A 21,082-nucleotide genomic window follows, 5' to 3' on the forward strand; every position below is an offset into this window, starting at 1 on the left:
CATTGTCAGAGGCATAGGATCCATATGGACAATGCCCATTGCTCTGCCCTCATCAACTCTCGATCGATTCTTTTAAAAAAAACGTATTAGATTTGTAAGACGTGATTTCCCAGACTGAAAGCCATGTGGACTATCCCTAATCAGTTAGTATTTTGTCCATGTCACTAAAAATCCGCTGCAATAACTTTCCTACCACATGACGTCGTGCTCACTGCCTATCATTCTCTGGTTTGTCCCTGGTATCCTCCTTAAATAAGGTATAATGTTAGCCACAGTCTTCCAGAACTGCACCTGTAGCTGAAGATGCAAATATTTCTGCAGGGGCTTCTTCAATTTCCTCCCAAAGGTCTGAGGATGCACTGGATAGGCCCTAGCGATTTATCCACCTTAATGTGTGGAATTCTCTGCCACAGAATGAAGTGGAGGCCAATTCACTGGAATGTATTCACGAGAGGGTGAGATATAGCTCTTTTGGCAAACGGAATCAAGGGATATGGGGAGAATGCAGGAACGGGGTGCTGATTTTGGATGATCAGCCTTGATCATATTGAATGGCAGTGCTGGCTCGAAGGGCAGAATGGCCTACTGTTGCCCCTATTTTCTATATTAATGTGCTTTAAAACTTCCTATATATCCTTTGGTAATTAGAATATGATTTAAGAAATCACAACTCCAATGCTACACAATTTATTGGCTTTTGTGATCTCCTCAAGAAAAATGAATGAGAAGTATTCATTTAATATCTTCCCCATCTCTTGTGGTTCTACTCAAAGACAGCCATGCTGACCTTTAGGACCTATTTTTCCTCACCGCCATTTTACTCTTAATATATCTGTAGAATCAATTGCATTTTCCTTTAGCTTGCCTGCCGGCTCTGTTTCTTGTCCTTTTCTTTCTTCCCCCTCTACCCCTCATTATCTTCTGAAGGTATCACAAAATACTGAAGTAACTCAGCGGGTCAGGCAGCATCTCGGGAGAGAAGGAATGGGTGACGTTTCGGGTCGAGACCCTTCATCAGACTGATGTCAGGGGGGCGGGACAAAAAAAGGATATAGGTGGAGACAGGAAGACAGTGGGAGAACTGGGAAGGGGGAGGAGAAGAGAGGGACAGAGGAGCTATCTAAAGTTAGAGAAGTCAATGTTCATACCGCTGGGCTGTATGCTGCCCAAGCGAAATCTGAGGTGCTGTTCCTCCAATTTACGGTAGGCCTCACTATGACACTGGAGGAGGCCCATGACAGAAAGGTCAGGGTGGGAGGGGGAGTTGAAGTGCTCAGCCACCGGGAGATCAGGTCGGTTAAGGCAGACTGAGCAAAGGTGTTGAGCGATACGATCGCCGAGCTTTGATCTCGCCGATGTAGAGAAGTTGACATCTGGAACAGCGGATACAATAGATGAGGTTGCAGGTGAACCTCTGCCTCACCTGGAAAGACTGTTTGGGTCGTTTGGGGGGAGGTAAAGGTACAGGTGTTGCATCTCCGGTGGTGGCAGGGAAAAGTGCCTGGGGAAGGGGTGGTTTGGGTAGGAAGGGACGAGTGGACCAGGGAGTTACGGGGGGAACGGTCTCTGTGGAAAGCAGAAAGGGGAAGAGATGGGAAGATGTGGCCAGTAGTGGGATCCCGTTGGAGGTGACGGAAATGTCAGAGGATAATTTGTTGTATACTTGTTGTCTTCTGAAGTATACTTATACTTGGAGGGATTCACTTGATCCCAACTGCCTAATTGTAAAATATGCCTCTTTGTTTCCTGACCAGAGCCTCAACATCTCTCATCAATTAGGGTTCCCTAAAAATGCCAACCTTTCCCTTCACCTTACAGGAACATGCTGTCTCTGTACTATTACTAACTTAATTTTTAAAGCCTCCCGCTTGCAACCGCATCCAAGCCCTTTACAGTATGGGAGACCCAGTCAATATGAAGGAAATTAAAATCTCCAACTAATGTCACCCTATTATTTTTATAGCTATTTGCGATCTCCTGACACATCTGCTCCTCTCATCCATGTCGATTATTGGGGGCCTATAATACAGTCCCATCAAAGTAACCATTCTCTTCCTATTTTCTAAGTTATACCTATATAGCCTCACTGGATTATCCCTCGAGAATATCCACTGAGCACCGTAGTTATGCCCTCCCTGATCACAAGGCAACAACCCCTCCTCTCTTACCTGCATCTCTATCCCTCCAGTAGCATCTATTCACTGGAATATTGAGCGGCTAGTCCTGCCCTTCTCGGCCATAATATCCTAGCTATCTAGGTGGAAGGGAAATGTGACCAAATGAGTGGCCTTTTGATTTTTATAAAGTGTTATGCACTATCTCTTGATGCGTCCCTTTAGTTACATTAATTGGGTGTAATCACTAAAATAACTGAACCATTTGGATGTAAATTTATTGCAGAAAAATATAAACAGTGTGTTGCCTAACAGTGCATTTATAGCTCTTCTGGATTGATTGTATTTAAAGTTTTTCCATGGATGGGTAGAAAATGGGTGCAGGAGTGGGCCATTCGGCCCTTCGAACCAGCACCGCCATTCAATATGATCATGGCTGATCATCAAAAATCAGTACCACGTTCCTACCTTTTTCCCATATCCCTTGATTCCTTTAGCCCTGAGAGCTAAATCTAACTGATGGCTACTGTGAACTAAATTGGCTACAGATCTTGTGTTAATGGAGGTAAATTGAAGCGACAAATTGGGCATTCAAGACAAATTGCATGGACATAGAATTGACATGCAAGGCTTCTAAGTTATTTTCATTATTTAGTAAAAAGCAATTTTTATGCTCCAGTTTACTTTGCAGCAATTTTGAAATATAATCAATATATTATGATGGGAACATGGGTATCGTTTTAACTGAAACAACACGTCCATGTAAATCTGTTTTGTGGTAATAGAATTAACTTGCAAAATAAAGCATCTGATTGCAGTGATAGACCACTTTTCTTGGTAAATGTAATAACTTTGGATCTTGCGGTCTTATTTTTGAAATAGGAAACTTTTGGTCTCAACCTGAAAATCTTGCCATTTAATGGAGCTACATCTGTAGAATGTAGAGATAGTTTTGATTTCATATTGTCCTTTATCTAATTATACATTTGTAAATAAATTATTTGGTCCACTAAGTTAAATTATGATGCCTAATGAATTATCTTCAAATTCTTTCAATGCTTTCTGAGACACAGTGGTAGAGGTTAAGTATAATTATCTATGATAAAAGGAGGATTGTCTTCAAATGGAATGCAGTTTTTTTCCCATTGTGTTAAAGTCAATTTGAATATAACCTAAACATTGAACTTTTAATTTTTTTTAATGAATTGGTAACTGGTATTATGCATTAGATCCTGGCTTTTTTTGGTTACCTGTCTAACAAAGTTCTTGTCCAAGATGAAGGAGTATAATCATCCTTTCTGCTTTATATATTTCACTTTTAATCTATTATGTGAATTATCAGTAGAAACAAATTGGTGAAGCTCTAGGTGGAAATAACAATTTAGAAGTACTCTCAGCAGGCAGTATTTGGAAGATTTAACAGACATGATAGAAACATATAATTACAAATATAATGATGTACTTTTAAAAAGATTTGATGACCTGTAACCATTTTCTTTAAATTTTGCAGCAGGATGGGCAACAAATGATAGATGAGCCTATGTCAGAGGATGAAACAGTTCTTCAACCTGTAAGTCTGTGTTCATTTAAATATTTGTCTGTCTTAAAATCTACTCGCAATCATATTATAAGCGTAGTTTATAGAAAGTGCCAATTGTTCAGTGAATTTCAATATACATTGTATAATGAATGTGTAAAACCCCAGTGGAATTGGTAAATCTACTGACCCATCAAATAATCATGATGCAGGCAAGATGGGTTCCTGATTCCTTTGGTTTGCTGATCTCAACATAGTTTTATTACTGTAAACATTCCAAATCCCAAGAAGGGATTCTTGATTCATACTGCTATCCTTACAACCAATGAAAGGAATGTGGTTGTGAATCATCTGGTGAGGATTGTGTGGTTTGACTGTGAAACTCCCCAAAGGTTAGATAGCTTGTTGTTATTAATGTTATGTCTGGTATGTAGTTTTAAAGTAGTAACAGAGGAGGATAGGACTGGCCACAGATTAAGATCCTAATTTTTGCAAGGCTGATTTTGGTTATTTCCTGATTCCCTCGTCTGCATTTTTGTCTACTGAGGCTGCTTTTGACCTCATCCTCATGCACTTTCCTTTTCTAGATTGGTGATTTGGAGAGTTTTGGTAACTAAAGGATGGGCGTAGAGTGGGGGTGGGGGGGACAGGGGCCATTCTGATTTGCTGTTGAAGGCCACTGGAGCAAGTATGTAGTCAATGAAATTAGGTATGTGCAGTTTTAAATGAAACTCTTTCATCATAACTTAGTCATACATTTTATGACCATTGTTCGTTTATTCAATACCAAGAGAATTGGAATGTGTAAGGAAAAAGCAAAATAGAAAAAAACAAAACAAAACATTTTTTTCTTTGTGTTGTAAAAAGTTTTTCTTTTCAATAGCCTTTCTATAAATTGCAGAATATTCTCATGATAGGCCTGAGTCCACGTGTAGTCCAAGAACTACAGATTGTTGGAAATAATAGTCGTTTTTCACAAATGAATATAGCGCAACGCATATGCGCATTTGGCGTGCATACTTTGTTTTTGCTGAAAAGTTGCATTATGCACCATATTATGAATTTTGATGTAAAATTCTGAATTTCGGATATCAAAATTCTGAATTTGTAAAATCAAATGTCAAATATTATCGATAATATCATCGTCTGAACTTTGGAAAAGTTATATTCAGTGGGATATTCTTAGTCAGTGATTAGGACTTCAGAATTATGTATCAAGTCTAGCTGTGTTGTTTAATATCTGACCAAAATGTCTAATTGAAATATGCAGCAGGAGTGCGTGGCATTCCACCTTGCCGTTGTTTGGCAAACAATTAAAAGGTGAATCAGATAATTTGACTTCTAAGCCTCTGGGGGCTGGATGATTGTGGTTCTCAATTTGACAGACTAAGTTAATAGTTCTCATAAATTGCAAGGATGAAGATGGCCATAAATCTTGCTATATGCTATCAATGGATAGATGTTAGCCCCTTGGATTATAGTTGATCCACAGTCTTGCAGGGCAAGTGCACGGTTTTAGAAGGAGGTAAGCAGATGAGGAATGAACAACAAATTGCACGTGATACTCTTCCTATCATTTAACATTGGGAAGACTGAGGTTCAGTGTTTTTGAAAAGCTTTAAATTTTTTGAGAACTTTCATTTACTACATTGATCTTTCGCAATAGTCCCTTTTGGTTGTTTTTTTAAACACGTAAAGTTTTGAGCCTTCTATTAATCTGGCACCACAGATTGAAAAGATCGGAAATTGTTACTGATTGAAAATTTAAACTCGCTGCACCAACACAAAAGCAAGTTGTAATGGACTGAAATTTCCCACGTTATTTGTCCTATGTAAATTGCTTAAACTGTTTAAAGACGTATTTTCATTCTTCATTCCAACAAGCTTGTGTTCTCCACCCCTTCTCCTTGCAATAATGCTTTTCATTGAAAGCAAAATTTGCAAACACTAACTGTGAATAGGCATCACAGTCAAAATGCCCAAATGGAATTGCCATCCCTAATTATTTATTTGGTTGAGCATCATCACGTTGGGCAAACCTTAACCTGAGCTGGCACTTCCAAAAGTGTACAATTTTAATTTATTAAAATTTGCAGATTGTAGACATTATTGGAAGTGGCAGCATTTATTGTCCCAAGGACATGGCTTAGAGTTAACAGCATTAATGGGTTGGGACAATTCAACATGATTCGAGTCAACTTGGTGTTGCTGGTAAGGACATGATGTCATGTAAAACTAACCTGCATGCGAATGGTGGATTTTTCTGATTATGTCCCAATGAAACAGTGTGCAAGGTATTAGGATTCTATAACAACTGGCATCTGCAATTCATGGTATTTCCTACAGGGGAATAAATATGATCCAGGCCTCAAAAGATGAAATTAACCTTAAATTCTTGTCTTAGGAAGAAATTTGTTTATGCTGCATTTGTCTGCTAAATTATTTACATTTATGTAATTGCAATTTATGTGCAATTTGAGGAATATTCTTTAAGAAAAAAGGTCCTTGAATATTATATTTACAAGCTGTTTCCGTGTAGTGAACAGGGTTCCATTTTTACTGATATCCATAAGTCGATTTTTGCCCATGAGGCAGAAAATACACAAAAAACATGAGATATGGTAACCATACCCCCACAATATTGTAATGAATCACTTCAAAGTCACATGATAAACAAAACAACAATTACTGGAAGTGAGAAGGGGACATTAGTGGGAAAAAACATATTACATATGTGAACTATTGAATTTAATAATATTATGGGAGTCGTTCGTATTTAAGGGTATCTGTAAATCAGGTATTGTAATCTGGGGATAGGATGTACTTGCTGTATACATCAGGGATGCAGTTGAATGTTTGTGTTTCTCCTCTCCAGCAAGATGAAGAAAATGAACAGGAGATACCAATTACGTGCCTTGTTAAAGAAGGCTGCGAAAAGGCTGACCCAGCACAGTTTGAGATTCTTAAAGTTTTGGGACAAGGATCCTTTGGAAAGGTATGGTTAAGGAATTGAGATTTATCTGAAAATATTTAATTGTTTAATATCCAGATTTTTTTTTGGTTTAAATCTGAAATAATTCCTCTAATGGTTTTTGTTTACTATATATGTAGTTTTCTGTATGTCTTTTAATTTTTAATATAGTGATTTGTATTATGTTTCTCACAGTGAGAAAGAAGGCCATTTTGCCCATTATTTTTGGGGAAAATCAGATCACCCAGAGGAACCCGTGCAGTCATGAGAATCATTGCTAGTGGTCAGAATTAAAACTGGGTCACTGCAGTTCTGAGGAGGCTGCAAAACCATTTGCTGTTGAGTTAATTCTTAAGCGATTTAAGGGAACATCACAAGGCCTGTTATTAAATCTTAGGTTAGAATGATACAGTGTGGAAACAGGCCCTTTGGACCAACTTGCCCAAACCGGCCAACAATGTCCCAGCTACACTAATCCCACTTGCCTGCGCTTGGTCCATATCCCTCCAAACCTGTCCTGTCCACGTACCTGTCTAATTGTTTCTTCTGGCAGCTTGTTCCATACACCTACCACCCTGCGTGTGAAAAAGTTACCCCTCGGATTCCTATTAAATCTTTTCCCCTTCACCTTGAACCTATGTCCTCTGGTCCTTGATTCCCCTACTCTTGGCAAGAGACTGTGCATCTACCCGATCTATTCCTCACATGATTTTGTACACCTCTATAAGATCACCCCACATCCTCCTGCGCTCCATGGAATAGAGACCCAGCCTACTCAACCTCTCCCTGTAGCTCACACCCTCTAGTCCTGGCAACATCCCCGTAAATCTTTTCTGAACCCTTTTGAGCTTGACAATATCTTTTTTATAACATGGTGAGCAGAACTGAACGCAATATTCCAAATGCGGTCTCACCAACGTCTTATACAACTGCAACATGACCTCCCAACATCTATACTCAATACTCTGACTGATGAAGGCCAAAGTACCAAAAGCTTTTTTGACTACCTTATCCCTCTGCTCTACAGCACTGCCCAGACGCCTACCATTTACGGTGTAGGTCCTGTCCTTGTTAGACATCCCAAAATGTAACACCTCACACCTCTCTGTATTAAATTCCATCAACCATTCCTCTGCCCACCTGGCCAGTCGATCCAGATCCTGCTGCAATCTTTCACAACCATCTTCACTACCTGCACAATCACTCACTTTTGAATCATCAGCAAACTTGCTAATCTTGCCCTGTATGTTCTCATCCAAATCATTGATGTAAATGACAAACAGTAACAAGCCCAGCACTGAACCCTGAGGCACACCACCAGTGTTAACTAAGGTTAACAAATAAAATTGCAGGTTTAACAGTCAGTAGTGTATTTTGTGGAGAGTTGGATTGAGACACTAACCTCATTGGAAGAGAAGTGAAACTAGATAATTCCATCTGACTTCCATTGATACTTAAGCCCTGCTTTTTAAACATTTTCAAACACTACATACGTTGAGGAAATTTGGGGGATTGAGTATTAAATTGAATGTTTAAGGATTTTCTTAAGGTCTGGAGAAATGGGCCGTTGAAGCACAATTGCACCAAATCTGGCTTGAGGTGGTAGGTGAGATATCATTGAAGAAGCACTTTATGTTGAAGATTCCAAAATGTAAAAGCCCAAAGAAAGAGCAATATGTATTTCTAATTAAAAGCTTGAAGCAAATTTGATGAAAAATTGCACCAAAATTAAAAGGAAAAAGTTTTGCTATATACATCAGGGATGCAGTTTGAAATTGAATGAGCATGTTTATTTCCTGCATTTTTGCTTCTGTTTGAGCTGTGCATGATTTAGCGTTGAGGAATTCAAGAATTGTTTCAAAAGGTAAAAATCACAAACATTTCATTCAAAATCATGCATTGCTGAAACCAGATATGTAATGATGTCTAGATATGTAATGCTGTCTTTAACAACAATTTTGATGTTGGATGAATGAATAAACAAGACACAAGGCTTGTGTTCCTTTATCCAGCTCTAATAGGTTTCTAACAGTGACAGCATCCCCAAGGTTTTAGAAGCAGTTATTTTTGGTCAGTTGTATCACAATTATAATTTGGTACTCAAAGTATGTTTGCAGTGGAACAGTAATTCTAATTTTCAAATAAGTCTACTCTGCAGATGAAGCTTGTAAGAGCTCATGCAGAAATGAGCAATTACGGAATCATTGATTTCAACATGATTCAACCTCTTATTTTAACTGGGGGAAAGTAATTTCTGTCTTCCTGTGAAACTAAATAATCTGAACAATGAAAAAAGTCTGCTTATTTTTAAAAAAAAACACAATATCTGACATATTGCACAAATTGCAGAAAAGTTTGAATATTTTTTAAAGTATCCTAGTCCACTTTGCAGAATGAGTCCACACTGGGCTACCTGAATATCTTGAGTATTGTTGTAGTTACACTCATTCAGACAAGTGAAGCATGTACCATCATACTCCTGATTTGGGTTGTCCAGGAGGCTAATGTCGAAGTGGGATGAATAATTAGGTGGCAGGCAACAGAAAGCTCAAGGTGCCCCTGCAGATAGCACTTCATTGCAGACAGCATGTATGTTGTTTTTTCTTTTTCTTCTTCCAGGAGGACATGCCCAACCCAACCTGCTGGGCATATTCCCTTGCACTGCACTTTGCAGCTCCAACATTCTTTTTATATTCCTTCTTCAATTACTTCATTCACTCATTGACCAGAGTTTGTTTATCATTGTTTATAGCTTATCCCTAAGGTCTGACAAAGAGTCTTTGTTAGCCCTGTTTCTCTTCCCACAGATGCAGCCCGACCTGAGTGTCTCCAATGTTTTCTCTTTTTATTTCGGATATCCAGCATCTGTATGTTTTTTAAATTTTATATATAGGTTATGCTATTCATCATTAATTTCTGAATGGGTTGTTCCCAACTCCTGGCCCCTTCAAATTCTGCTGTGCACTTTGAAATGTAGGTCCCAAGTTCTGGAATTCCCTGCCTAAACCCTTCCATCTTTATGATGATCTCGTCTCTGAATAAATTTTGGTGTCTCATTGTTTTCAATGATTTTGTCAATTTTTATCTAGTTATACCTCTATCTTTGTTTTCTTTGCCTGTAGTTATATAAATGAGTTGTTAAAGTTGTATTTGTTTCCTATAATTAGGTGTTTCTGGTTAGAAAGACTGAAGGTAACGATGCTGGGCATCTGTATGCTATGAAGGTGCTTAAAAAGGCAACATTAAAAGGTGAATATTTCTTTTTTTTTTAAAGATGATTTTACCAAGAACTTGTTATTCAGTGTGAATCTTATTCTGTAGCAGCACTCTGTTCACATATCTTAACTGAATATTCTGATGTGATGACTCCCTCACCCTACTCTGAATAAATTGTTGCATAGATTTTCCAGTAGAGCTGCAGAATGCTAATGTGAGTGAAATTATGTGTTTAAAATCTCAAAATGTGACTGCTGTCTCAATATATTTTAAGTTGGTTAGAAGTTACCAATTTACGGCTTGATATTTGGTGAAATCTACATAGAAGCACCCAGCTGTCCAGAGGGTACATACAAAACTAAACATTATGCAGCATCTCGCCAAGGTTGCTTTCTGTGCAGGGTTTTTTAAATTAAATATACTGGCCAATAGAACTGGCTTTGGATCCACCAAAAGGTGAAAAGAGATATGAAAAATAGCTTCTCATTTTAAACATGATTGGTTTAGCAATGCAGTGACAGGCTGTTGCTGTGTGCATTGTCAAGAGTAATTCTGATGCAAACAAGTGCATCCAAAGCCAATGTTCTCAGTGACACAGAAAATAAAAGTTCAGATAAAACAAGAAACAGGAAACTTGTGATATGCATCAGGGACAAAACGCTTGGTAACTAGAAAGACATTGGCAAATGTTAGAGGTTAGCTGGGATAAAAAAAGACATCCCTTTTGAGAACCCAAATGAAAGTCTTCATTTTAGAACAGCGAGGATTGCACTTAATGCTTTGCATTTTCCTTACAATGTAGTATATAGCACGAGTTACACCAAAAGATGAAAGTTGGCCGCTTGATAATATTTGGAGAATGCTTTGCCCTGTATGTCATGTATAGCATTTTCAATGCTTTTATCGTCAAGTTCAGGAAGTACTCTAAGCTTTGCAATTTAATGTAATTGTTGAGAGACCAATATTCAGAACATTGATTTTCACCTTTTTTCAGTTTTTATTTCCAGTTTCTGATTTGATGTTAGAACATTTCCAATTCATATCTTTGATAGTGTTCTTATCAGACAGAGTGGATAGATGGGAGAAATACAGCATGATTTATGAATCACAATTGGAAGCAGCTGCCATTTTACACAGAGGACTAAGGGCATGCTGTGTTGTAGGTTAATAAGCGGCATTGTATGAACAAAATGACATCGGAACCTGGGACACCAAATTCAACTTTCGATTTGTAAAATTTTGTGTAATATTGTTAAGAAATTTTTGCTGGGTGTATGAGAAACGATTTAATCTAAAACAAAATTTGCAGGCTGATTCGGTCTTCATTTTAGATTATAGTGTAGTGTCGGAGAGCTGGAGCGCTATTAATACAATATCACTATTCAAGAAAGAAAAGGGGTAAAAAATGATGTGGTAATCCAGTCAGCCTCCGGAGTTTGTGATCTTTCATACTGTCGACATAGGGAAATGTCACCCCGATCAAATTTCCCTTCTAGTTCCACACGCCTATATAATCGTAGACATAGTTCTAAATCCAAGAATTTATATCTGAGAACATTAGTGAAACTACACTACAGTGGATCATCACCATCCTCTTCTGTGAATTTAAGGTGCGAGAATAAATAGGGACCTTGCCAGTTACATAGGTAGTGTGAGACAGGAATGATTTCATTTAGGAATAACTAAGGAGACAAGACTTATTAAAATTAAATAATTTCTGAATATTTTGAGTGAATATTTGAGAGAAAAGAATGATACACATAGTAAAGTAGACAGAACGTGGAACAGTACAGCACAGGAATCGACCCTTTGGCCTAAAATATTCGTGCCAAATATGATGCCAAGTTAAACTAATCTCCTCTACCTCCACATGATCTATGTCCTTCTTTCCCTGCATATCTCAAAGCTTCTTCAACATCTGTTATTATATCTGCATTCACTGCCACACCTGGCAGAGTGTTCCAGGTATCCACCACTCTGTAAAACACAAAGTTGCCCTGCACATCTCCCTTAAATTCTCTCTTCCCACCCCCCACCCCCCTTCTAATCTTGACAGGATGCGAATTTTATCCAACTTTGTCATGATCTGGAATTTTAAATCTGAAAAGACAGTTAAAAGCTGTCATTAAAGGGGCCTCTAAAGAAAATCTTAAACAGGAATTTTACATGGTTATAAACAAAATAAACTGGGTGCAACTGACTTTGGATGGCTTCCTATGTTGTGAAATTTTTCTAATATCCATGAATATATATGAATAATAACCTGCTTATTAACATTTTAATGAAAATGCTATTATTTTATTGCATTACTCTGCAATCTACTTTTTGATTTTGTATTGCACAATATTACTTGTCTTTTGCACCTATGCATCTCTATAGGATTTCAATCTGACCGTAAACCCTTTTTGATGGACTCATTTAATTATTTTCAAAATAAGTAAACCTCTTGTTATCTCGATTCATTGGCATTTCAGAAAAACCTAAAATTGTTAACACATTTTACTGAAATTATCTTAATTTGCTAGGTCTGCTTTCACAGCAATTGGGCTCAGAAATTAATATTGTATATTTGCTTTGTAATGCTAAATATTACTAGCATTCAAATGCTGTGCATTTATGAGAATGTAACTCAATCAATCTTTGAAAAGAAAGTTTGTTTAATATTTGAGTTTCACACTCTTACATTTTAATTTTGTTTATAACATTCTGCATTAATTTGGTAGACACATTCTTATACCAATGGCACACTATTTATTACTTTTATCAACTATGCTTATTGAAGCACTTATTTTGCACCTTCATCACAGTAAGAGATCGAGTTCGGACTAAAATGGAACGTGACATTTTGGTTGAAGTAAATCATCCATTCGTCGTCAAGTTACACTATGGTGAGTTGACAAAGTTTTTTTTCTTTAAACAATCGTACAGATTCTAATTATTGCAATAACCCTTTTATACACCAATCAGCCAAAACATTATGACCACTGACAGGCGAAGTGAATAACATTGATTATCTTGGTACAATGGCACCTGGTGGTCACGGGAGGAATGTATCACAATACACAGTGCATCGCACCCTGCTACGTATGGGGCTGTACACAAAGGACCAACAGCATGTTAGGCAGGTGGTCATAATGTTTTGGCTCACCAGGTCATAATGCTTTGGTTGATCGGTGTATATTGGTGAAAGCTCATTGATTGATAACTAAGTATCGTCAGTTATTGTAAATAGTTATGTTTGATGTCTTTTAGAAGTAATTTTTGGAAGTTGAATTGGTTTCCATTTCTATCACTTTGGTTATCTAGAATCAGATGTATTATGGTTTATGAGTGTGCAGTGCAGTGGCAAGTGAAATCCATGCCAGCTCTGGTAGCTGAGTGGAATATCAAAAGAATTTCATATCTTTATCATATTGGCTTGGATTGTGAAGTATTATGTTGAGCCAGTATTCTGTTTTCACACAGAGTGGTGAATCTGTGGAATTCTCTGCCACAGAAGGTAGTTGAGGCCAGTTCATTGGCTATATTTAAGAGGGAGTTAGATGTGACCCTTGTGGCTAAAGGGATCGGGGGTATGGAGAGAAGGCAGGTACAGGTTACTGAGCTGGATGATCAGCCATGATCATATTGAATGGCGGTGCAGGCTCGAAGGGCCGAATGGCCTACTCCTGCACCTATTTTCTATGTTTCTATGAGCCAATCTAAAATAACATTTAAATTTGAACCAGCAATTACACATTATAACGTTACATTATAAAGTTACACATTACACAGCAAATATCAAATTTCCGCAGTTGCTGTTTCAGATGTCCTGCTGCACTCTGATACTTTGATAGAACTGACATGAAAACCCTTAAAGGCTACGTAGGTAAAGTATTTGCACATAGGATATCCAGTAGTTTTCTAATAAATTAGCTAGAAAATGGTGAGCCTTGTTTATTTAAGTGTAACTACATTTTTAAGTTCAAGACTTGAACTTTGAATTGGTATTGAAAATTAATTCTTGCATATGTGCTACGTTCAGATTTGAATTATTATTGGATATTAAAGCAAAATATATATTTGCTTTAAAAGACGCAAAGTGCTTGAGTAACTCAGTGGGTCAGGCAACATCTATGGAGAATGCGAATTGGTAATTTTGTGGGCCGAGAACCTTTTTAAGACTTATTGCGTTGGGGTAGAGAAAGGTGGAAGAGCAGTGGGAGCTCTTCCACCTTGCAAAGTGATAGATGCAGACAGGGAAGGGAGAGTTGGATATAGGCTGGAGATAAAAAGGCAATAAATCTGAGATAATGAGATGGGATAGAAGAGGTGTGAATTGTGAAGCCAGAGGAAAGAATATAATTGGAAGGTGAGGCCAAAGGGGAGTAATTGGTGAAAATCTGTGTGGGGCACAGAAAAGGGAGGGGGGGGTTGTATGTAGTTTAGTTACCTAAAATTGGAGAATTAATTGTTCATGCTTTTGGGTTGTAAACCATCAAAGGTGAAAATGAGTTGCTGTTCCTCCAGTTTGAGTGTGGCCTAACTCTGGCATTGTAGGAGGCCCAGTACAGGGAGTTCAGTGTGGGAGTGAGAAGGAGAATTAAAATAGTTAGCAATTGGGAGATCCAGCAGGCCTTGGTGGACAGTGCACATGTTCGGTAAAAAGATTGCCTGCTCTATGCTTGGTCCTGCTGACATAAAGAAGACCATATTGGGAACAGTGAATGCAGTAGACGAGGTTAGAGTAGATGCATGTGAACTCCTCTCACCTGGAAAGACTGCTGGGGTCCCTGGTTGGATGATGGAGAAGAGGTACAGGGACAGGTGTTAAATCTCTTGTGGTTCCAGGGGAAAGTACCTGGGGAGGGGGTGTATTGCGTGGCAAGCGTTAAGTGTATCAAGTAGTTGCAGAGGGAGTGGTTTCTGTGCAAGGCAGAAAGGGGTGTGGATGGGAACATGTGACTGGTGGTGGGATTACGTTGAAGGTGGCGGAAATGTTGGAGAATGCTATGTTGGATGCTGAGCCTGTGGGGTGAAAAGTAAAGATCAGAGGAACTGTATTCTTGTTCTATCTGGGGTCAGGGGGAGCAAAGGTAGAACAAGGGGACACAGAGGAGACACGGTTGAGGGATCCATCAATGACAGGAGAGGAAAAAACCATATTTACAAAAGAAAAAAGACATAGAAAATGGGTGCAGGAGTACGCCATTTGACCCTTCGAACCAGCATCGCCATTCAATACGATCATGGCTGATCATCCAAAATCCGTACCCGGTTCCTGTTTTCTCCCCATATTCTTTGATTCCGTTAGGCCTAAGAGCTATACCTAACTCTCTTGAAAACATCCAGTGAATTGGCCTCCATTGCCTTCTGTGGCAGAGAATTCCACAGATTCACAACTCTGGGTGAAAAAGTTTTTCCTCATCTCAGTCCTAAATGGCCTACCCCTTATTCTTAAACTGTGACCTCTGGTTCTGGACTCCCTCAACATCGGAGACATTTTACTGCATATAGCCTGTCCAATCCCTTGAGAATTTTATATGTTTCTATAAGATCCCCTCTTGTCCTTCAAAATTCCAGTGAATAATCAGATTAAGGACATCTGATGTCCTAGAATGGAAAACCTCAACTTGGGAGCAGAGATGGAAAAATTGAGAGTTGGAGATAGTGTCTTTGGAAAAGGATGCCAGTGGTAATTCTAGGTGTGATGGGTTCATGTGCATCTCCTCAAACTTCAAGTGTATTCGGTGTTCCCAATGTGGCATCCTTTACATCGGCGAGACCAGGCACAGACTAGGCGACTGTTTCACTACATACGTGCTTTGTCCACCAAGGCCTGCTGGATATCCTGGTTCCTAACCATTTTAACTCCCCTTCATATTCCCATACTGACCTGTCCTGGGTCTCCTTCATTGCCAAAGTGAGGCCACATGCAAACAGCATTGCGTATTCCGGATGGGTACCTTACAATCTAATGGTATGAACATTGAATACTCCAATTTTGGGAACTAACCTACATACAATACCAGCTTCTCCCTGCCTTACCTGTGCCTCACCTGGGTTCACACCCATTTCTTCCCCTCCCCTATCTCCTTCCACCTATATTCGTTCCTCTGGTGTTGCAAATTGCACCCCTTCTATCCTTATCTTACACTTTGTCTTTTCATCGCCGGCATTTATGCAGCCATCTGCCATTCAAAACCCATTCTCCTTGCCTGTATCCACCTATTACTTGTCAGGCTTTGTTCTACCTCCACTTTCCATCCAGTCTCCTCCCCCCCCCCCCCCCCCCGTACCACTACCACAATCAGTCTGAAGAAGTATCCCAACCTGAAATGTCACCTATTCGTGTTCTCCAGAGATGCTGCCTGATCTACTGAGTTGCTCCAGCACTGTCTTTTTTGTAAACCTGCAACTGCAGTTCCTTGTATCTCCCTTTATTTTCCTTTGTCATTTTTATCCTTCAGTACCACATTTCTTTCATTTTGATTCCTAATTTTTTTTAAATTGAAGTAATGCTTGTGGTCCCTTAATCTATTGCAGTAAACATTGTGCAGTCTAAATATTCTCCGTTAGTTGTCATGCTCAGAAGGTACCAGGTACAGCTGGGAAGATGTAGTAATTATTATAGCTTGTAGGTCCAATCCCGCTCTAAGTCTTTAGGTAGTGATGAATGTAATAAATGTGCTTTCATCACTGGCCACAAAATTCAGGCCTTTGTTTATGATGCCTTCCTGTCACATTTCCTGCTTTATAGTGGTAACAGCACTTGAAAAATATGCTTTGGTTTTGAGATATTTTGAGGTTGTGAATGATGCTTCATAAGTGCTAATCTTCACTGCTGGCTTCTAACTCTTACTCATAAAAATTAACACATTTTCAAAGCTTTCCAGACCGAAGGGAAGCTCTACCTTTTATTGGATTTTCTCAGAGGAGGTGACTTGTTTACACGGCTGTCCAAGGAGGTAAGATGTTCAGATGTGCAATGCATTTTTATATAAAATAACAGACTTGGAGGACTTATTCTGCTTTGAAATATATGTAATGGTTCAACCTTGGCTTCAATAGTGCATGTTTCCATCCACCACTAAGCTTGACATTTCCAGTTCCTCTCATTACTTTGTTTGTCATCTTTACTGGATGAGCAGATATTTACTTCCTCAGAGCAAATATTGGGAACATTGGACATTATCTTTATTTTGTATTTGTCCGAACCCTAACTTGCTTTATCTCGCTCAGAGATTTGCCACAATGATGCACAATTTTCTGCCCTGCTGCTATTTTGGTTCAAAGACCACTTTAAAACCTTCCCTTCGATTGCAACTCTTTCTTCTCCCTCCTTGGTTCTAGTTCTCATTTCATCTCGGACTGTTTAAAACTTTGTTTTGTACCCAGGTTTCAGTGCAATTACTCGGGTGCCTAGAGTGAAAGACTATTGCATCAGTGTAGTAAATGCCATTTGAGATGGTTAAGATTAAATAGAACTCCAATCAAAGAATTTGTTAGGATTTTTCCAAAACGTGTTGCATTTTAGATAGACTTAATGTATGGACAACTTTAATTTGTTCTTCTTTGTTATTTCTGTTCTCAAGGTCATGTTCACTGAGGAAGATGTTAAGTTTTACCTTGCAGAGTTGGCACTTGCTTTGGATCATCTTCATGGTCTGGGAATTATCTACAGAGATCTAAAGCCAGAAAAGTAAGCTGTTTCTATTTATTGGCCTTTTTTTCCTCTGTGCTCTACAGAAAAAATCTATATTTTTTGCACGATTAATTATAATTAGTGTGGCGTGTAATTTTTACTGAAATGAAGGTATTTAGGAATAATTCATGGAATTATATATGATTGTTTCCTTTCAGTATTTTGCTGGATGAAGACGGCCATATTAAATTGACAGGTGAGTAAATTAGTTCGTTTTGCTGATTTTTATTCATAAAAGGTCGATGGTTGGAAACAGCATAAAACATATACTGTTCCTGCTATTTGTGAAGTATGGAAGCACAGACTTCCTGCAAATAACAAGAAAAAATATCAATAAAGTCACTGATAATGGCACTTGGGCCACAATGACATATTGATCAAAATGTCTTGTCCCTTCTCTACCTTTCTGTTAGTATCTGTGCATTTGGATGCATTCTCTGGAGTGCTGTCTGCCAGCCCCTCCACTGGAACCACCTTTAGGGTATTGTAAAACTCAGCTCTGACTTTAACATTGCCTCCAATTCTTTTTCTCCATATATATGTATATTTCTTATATCTATGTGTATATGTATGAATAATGTGTGTGTGGGGAGGATTTGTTCCTACCTTTTTTTGCCTCTCAACATGAGTGCATGGTCTACAGGCGAGGGAATTCCGATTGTAGGCAGAAGAGTTCCTTTAACTCGAAATGGATATGGCATTGATTAAATATTGTTGTACAAGTGTTAATGGAAGAGATGGCTTTGTTAGTTTTCAAAACAAATCCCTAAAGTGATTTCCTGCTGTGAACCTTGGTAAACTAGTTCAATTCTGTTTAAATTTTCACAAATTCCACAAGATCAAAAATTTGGTGGTGATTTATGAATTCCTGTTCACAATTTCACTTACCAAATCTGCTGTAATGCAGCAAATACCACTATACCCAAACAATATATTCCTGATTTTTTTTTTATTTTTCAAGTTCCAAATAGCCTAATGATTATACCAAGACTGCGAATTGTGATGAGATGCAATCTCAGACAAAATGTAGTCTATTGGGAGGAATGCCACTGCACTGTTATTTCCCAAATAAATACGCAGTTTGTTCATTATCAATTTAGAAAATAAGTTTAGAAGATAAAGGTCTTTGTAAATCTGTTGCATAACTTAATTTGGGAATTTCTACTTAAAATCTGTAACTCGAAATTCAATGGAAGGACAGCCATCACACTTGGGACAACTCTTTAAATTTGCTGAAAATCTTCTACCACCTTTTTCAAGAGCTGCAATCAACAAAATACTGTGTTTTAGTGTTAATTAGTTAATTAGTCTGGATTTGTGACATATTTCTTGATTTCAAAATGTTAGTAGTATACAAGTGTTGTACACTAGATGAATGGCATGAATTCTAAAATAAACTCTTTTACACTTAGATTTTGGTTTGAGCAAAGAGTCTATTGATCATGAGAAGAAAGCCTATTCATTTTGTGGCACTGTGGAGTACATGGCACCAGAGGTAGTCAACCGGCGAGGTCATACTCAGAGTGCTGACTGGTGGTCTTTTGGTGTTCTCATGGTAAGCTTTTCAACTTGATCACATTGGACTTCATTTTCTACACAGATACTGTAATACCTAATTGGCATTTACTCATTCTCCTAGACTTAAAAAAATATATATTTCTGTACGTTTGAGGACCGTTGGACACTCGTAGCTTTTGAATGATCAGTCCCAAATGTTCTCACATAAATGTTCTAAATAAATCTGTTTTGAAAGTAATACTTCTGAGATACTAATCACCATTAATCCTGTTGCATGCTGTGGATTTTACATCCATGTTTCTTATTCTACCACCTTTTGTCAGCTTGTAACTCTTCTATGTTAGAGCTTGCTTCAAGTGGTCAGGATAACATTTAATAAAGTTTTCGGTACTTTATTTGAATTTCAAATTTTAACGAATAAGGTTGTTGAGATTTATTTTTTTTCCATTCCCACTTTGTATTTTTTCCAGAGTTGGGTCTTGGGGATTTGTGCAGTTTATAGAACTCCAATTTATGTTCCTTAGTAAAGTTTTTTGTTTTGGAGAAGTGTATTAGTTAATGCAAGTGGCTATATACAGTAATGGGATGGATGACTCCTCAGTCATGCAGCACGGAAACGAGCCCTTCAGCCCTTCCATGCCAAATAAGATTCCCCATCTAGGCTACTTTTGCCCATTTGCATGCGTTTAGCCCACATCCCTCTAAACCTTTCCATGCACTTGTCCAAGTATCTTTTAAATGTTGTTATAGTATCTGCCTCAACTACCTTCAATGGCAGCCCGTTTCATATACCCACCACTCTGAATGAAAAGGTATTTATTTCACAAAATGCTGGAGTAACTCAGCAGGTCAGGCAGCATCTCAGGAGAGAAGGAATGGGTGACATTTCGGGTCGAGACCAAACATCACCCATTCCTTCTCTCCTGAGATGCTGCCTGACCTGCTGAGTTACTCCAGCATTTTGTGAAATAAATACCTTCGATTTGCATCTGCAGTTATTTTCTTACACTACTCTGAATGAAAAGGTTATCCTACAGGTTTGTATTAAATCTTTCCCCTCTCACCTTTAACATGTGTCCTCTTGTTTTTGATTCCCCTTCCCTGGGTAAAAGACTGTGCATTCACCCTTTCTATCCCCCCTCATGACTTTCTACACCTCTATAAGATCACCCCTCGGCCTCCTGCACTCCAAGATCACCCCTCAGCCTCCTTCCTGCACTCCAAGATCACCCCTCAGCTTACTCGGGCGTGTGAATTTTCCGCGGATTTCCGCATTTAAAAAATCCATTTTCCGCGTTTTTTTGCATGATTTCCGCGTTTTTCACTTTGCCAAAATCACGTTTACCAATGGAGAAATCGGATAGAAAAAAAAAGAAAATAAACGATGTACAGACTTGTAATGAACACTAGGGTTACGCTAGAGGTCGCTAAGGGTTCCGCGAGAAATCCCCTGCGCCCTGGAAGTCTCCCCGAAAATGTGGCACCTAGGCTGGGTAAGGCAGCCAATCTCAACCTCAACGGGACTTCCACGGCCGATCAGTGGGTTGAATTTACAACCCGCGGCCGGGACTCTGGAACTCCAGCCCAGCTGGAGCCAGCAAATCTATCCCCATAGCTGACTTCCTTTGCCGGCTGGATAAACCAACAAAGCTCTGGAACCAAGAGTGCCAGAAAATCAGTGGTGGAACTATAATGAGTAAATATTAAATTTTAGTGCAAGATTATATCACTAAATTAATTAAGACAGGGTTAAAATATAAAACACAGCAGAAAAGCCAATCACCACCTTTTTGGGCTGATTATCAATTAATGTGTGAATTTACTTTAAAATGTTATGTGATGTATTTTGTAATATCCGTTTTTACTTTGAAATGCACTAAAAGAGGCTTAAAACGGGTAATTTTGTGTGTACATTTGCCAATTTTTTTTTTACCCCCGCTGTACGCCTCAAGGAAGTGCTCGGCTCTTTTCCTCTTTTTTTTACCTCGCACATGCCTATTCCTTCAAACCTGCTCCATGTTGAAACCATGGGTGGCGCGTCA

At 38.6% G+C, this 21,082-nt stretch overlaps 1 protein-coding gene across 2 annotated transcripts in view; it reads left to right on the plus strand.

Moving 5' to 3' along the window:
* The window catches only part of LOC144598894 (ribosomal protein S6 kinase alpha-3-like), a 61,854-nt gene that overhangs the window by 12,064 nt on the left and 28,708 nt on the right, over positions 1–21,082 (plus strand). For both annotated transcript variants that reach the window (XM_078409461.1, XM_078409462.1), the window contains exons 3-10: positions 3,625–3,684; positions 6,527–6,646; positions 9,790–9,871; positions 12,646–12,726; positions 16,706–16,785; positions 17,413–17,519; positions 17,681–17,718; positions 18,935–19,077. In XM_078409461.1, coding sequence (XP_078265587.1) covers positions 3,625–3,684; positions 6,527–6,646; positions 9,790–9,871; positions 12,646–12,726; positions 16,706–16,785; positions 17,413–17,519; positions 17,681–17,718; positions 18,935–19,077 — 711 coding nt within the window. The remainder of the gene's footprint in view (positions 1–3,624; positions 3,685–6,526; positions 6,647–9,789; positions 9,872–12,645; positions 12,727–16,705; positions 16,786–17,412; positions 17,520–17,680; positions 17,719–18,934; positions 19,078–21,082) is intronic.

Source organism: Rhinoraja longicauda, chromosome 12 (genome assembly GCF_053455715.1).
Source record: "Rhinoraja longicauda isolate Sanriku21f chromosome 12, sRhiLon1.1, whole genome shotgun sequence".
Classification (NCBI taxonomy): domain Eukaryota; kingdom Metazoa; phylum Chordata; class Chondrichthyes; order Rajiformes; family Arhynchobatidae; genus Rhinoraja; species Rhinoraja longicauda.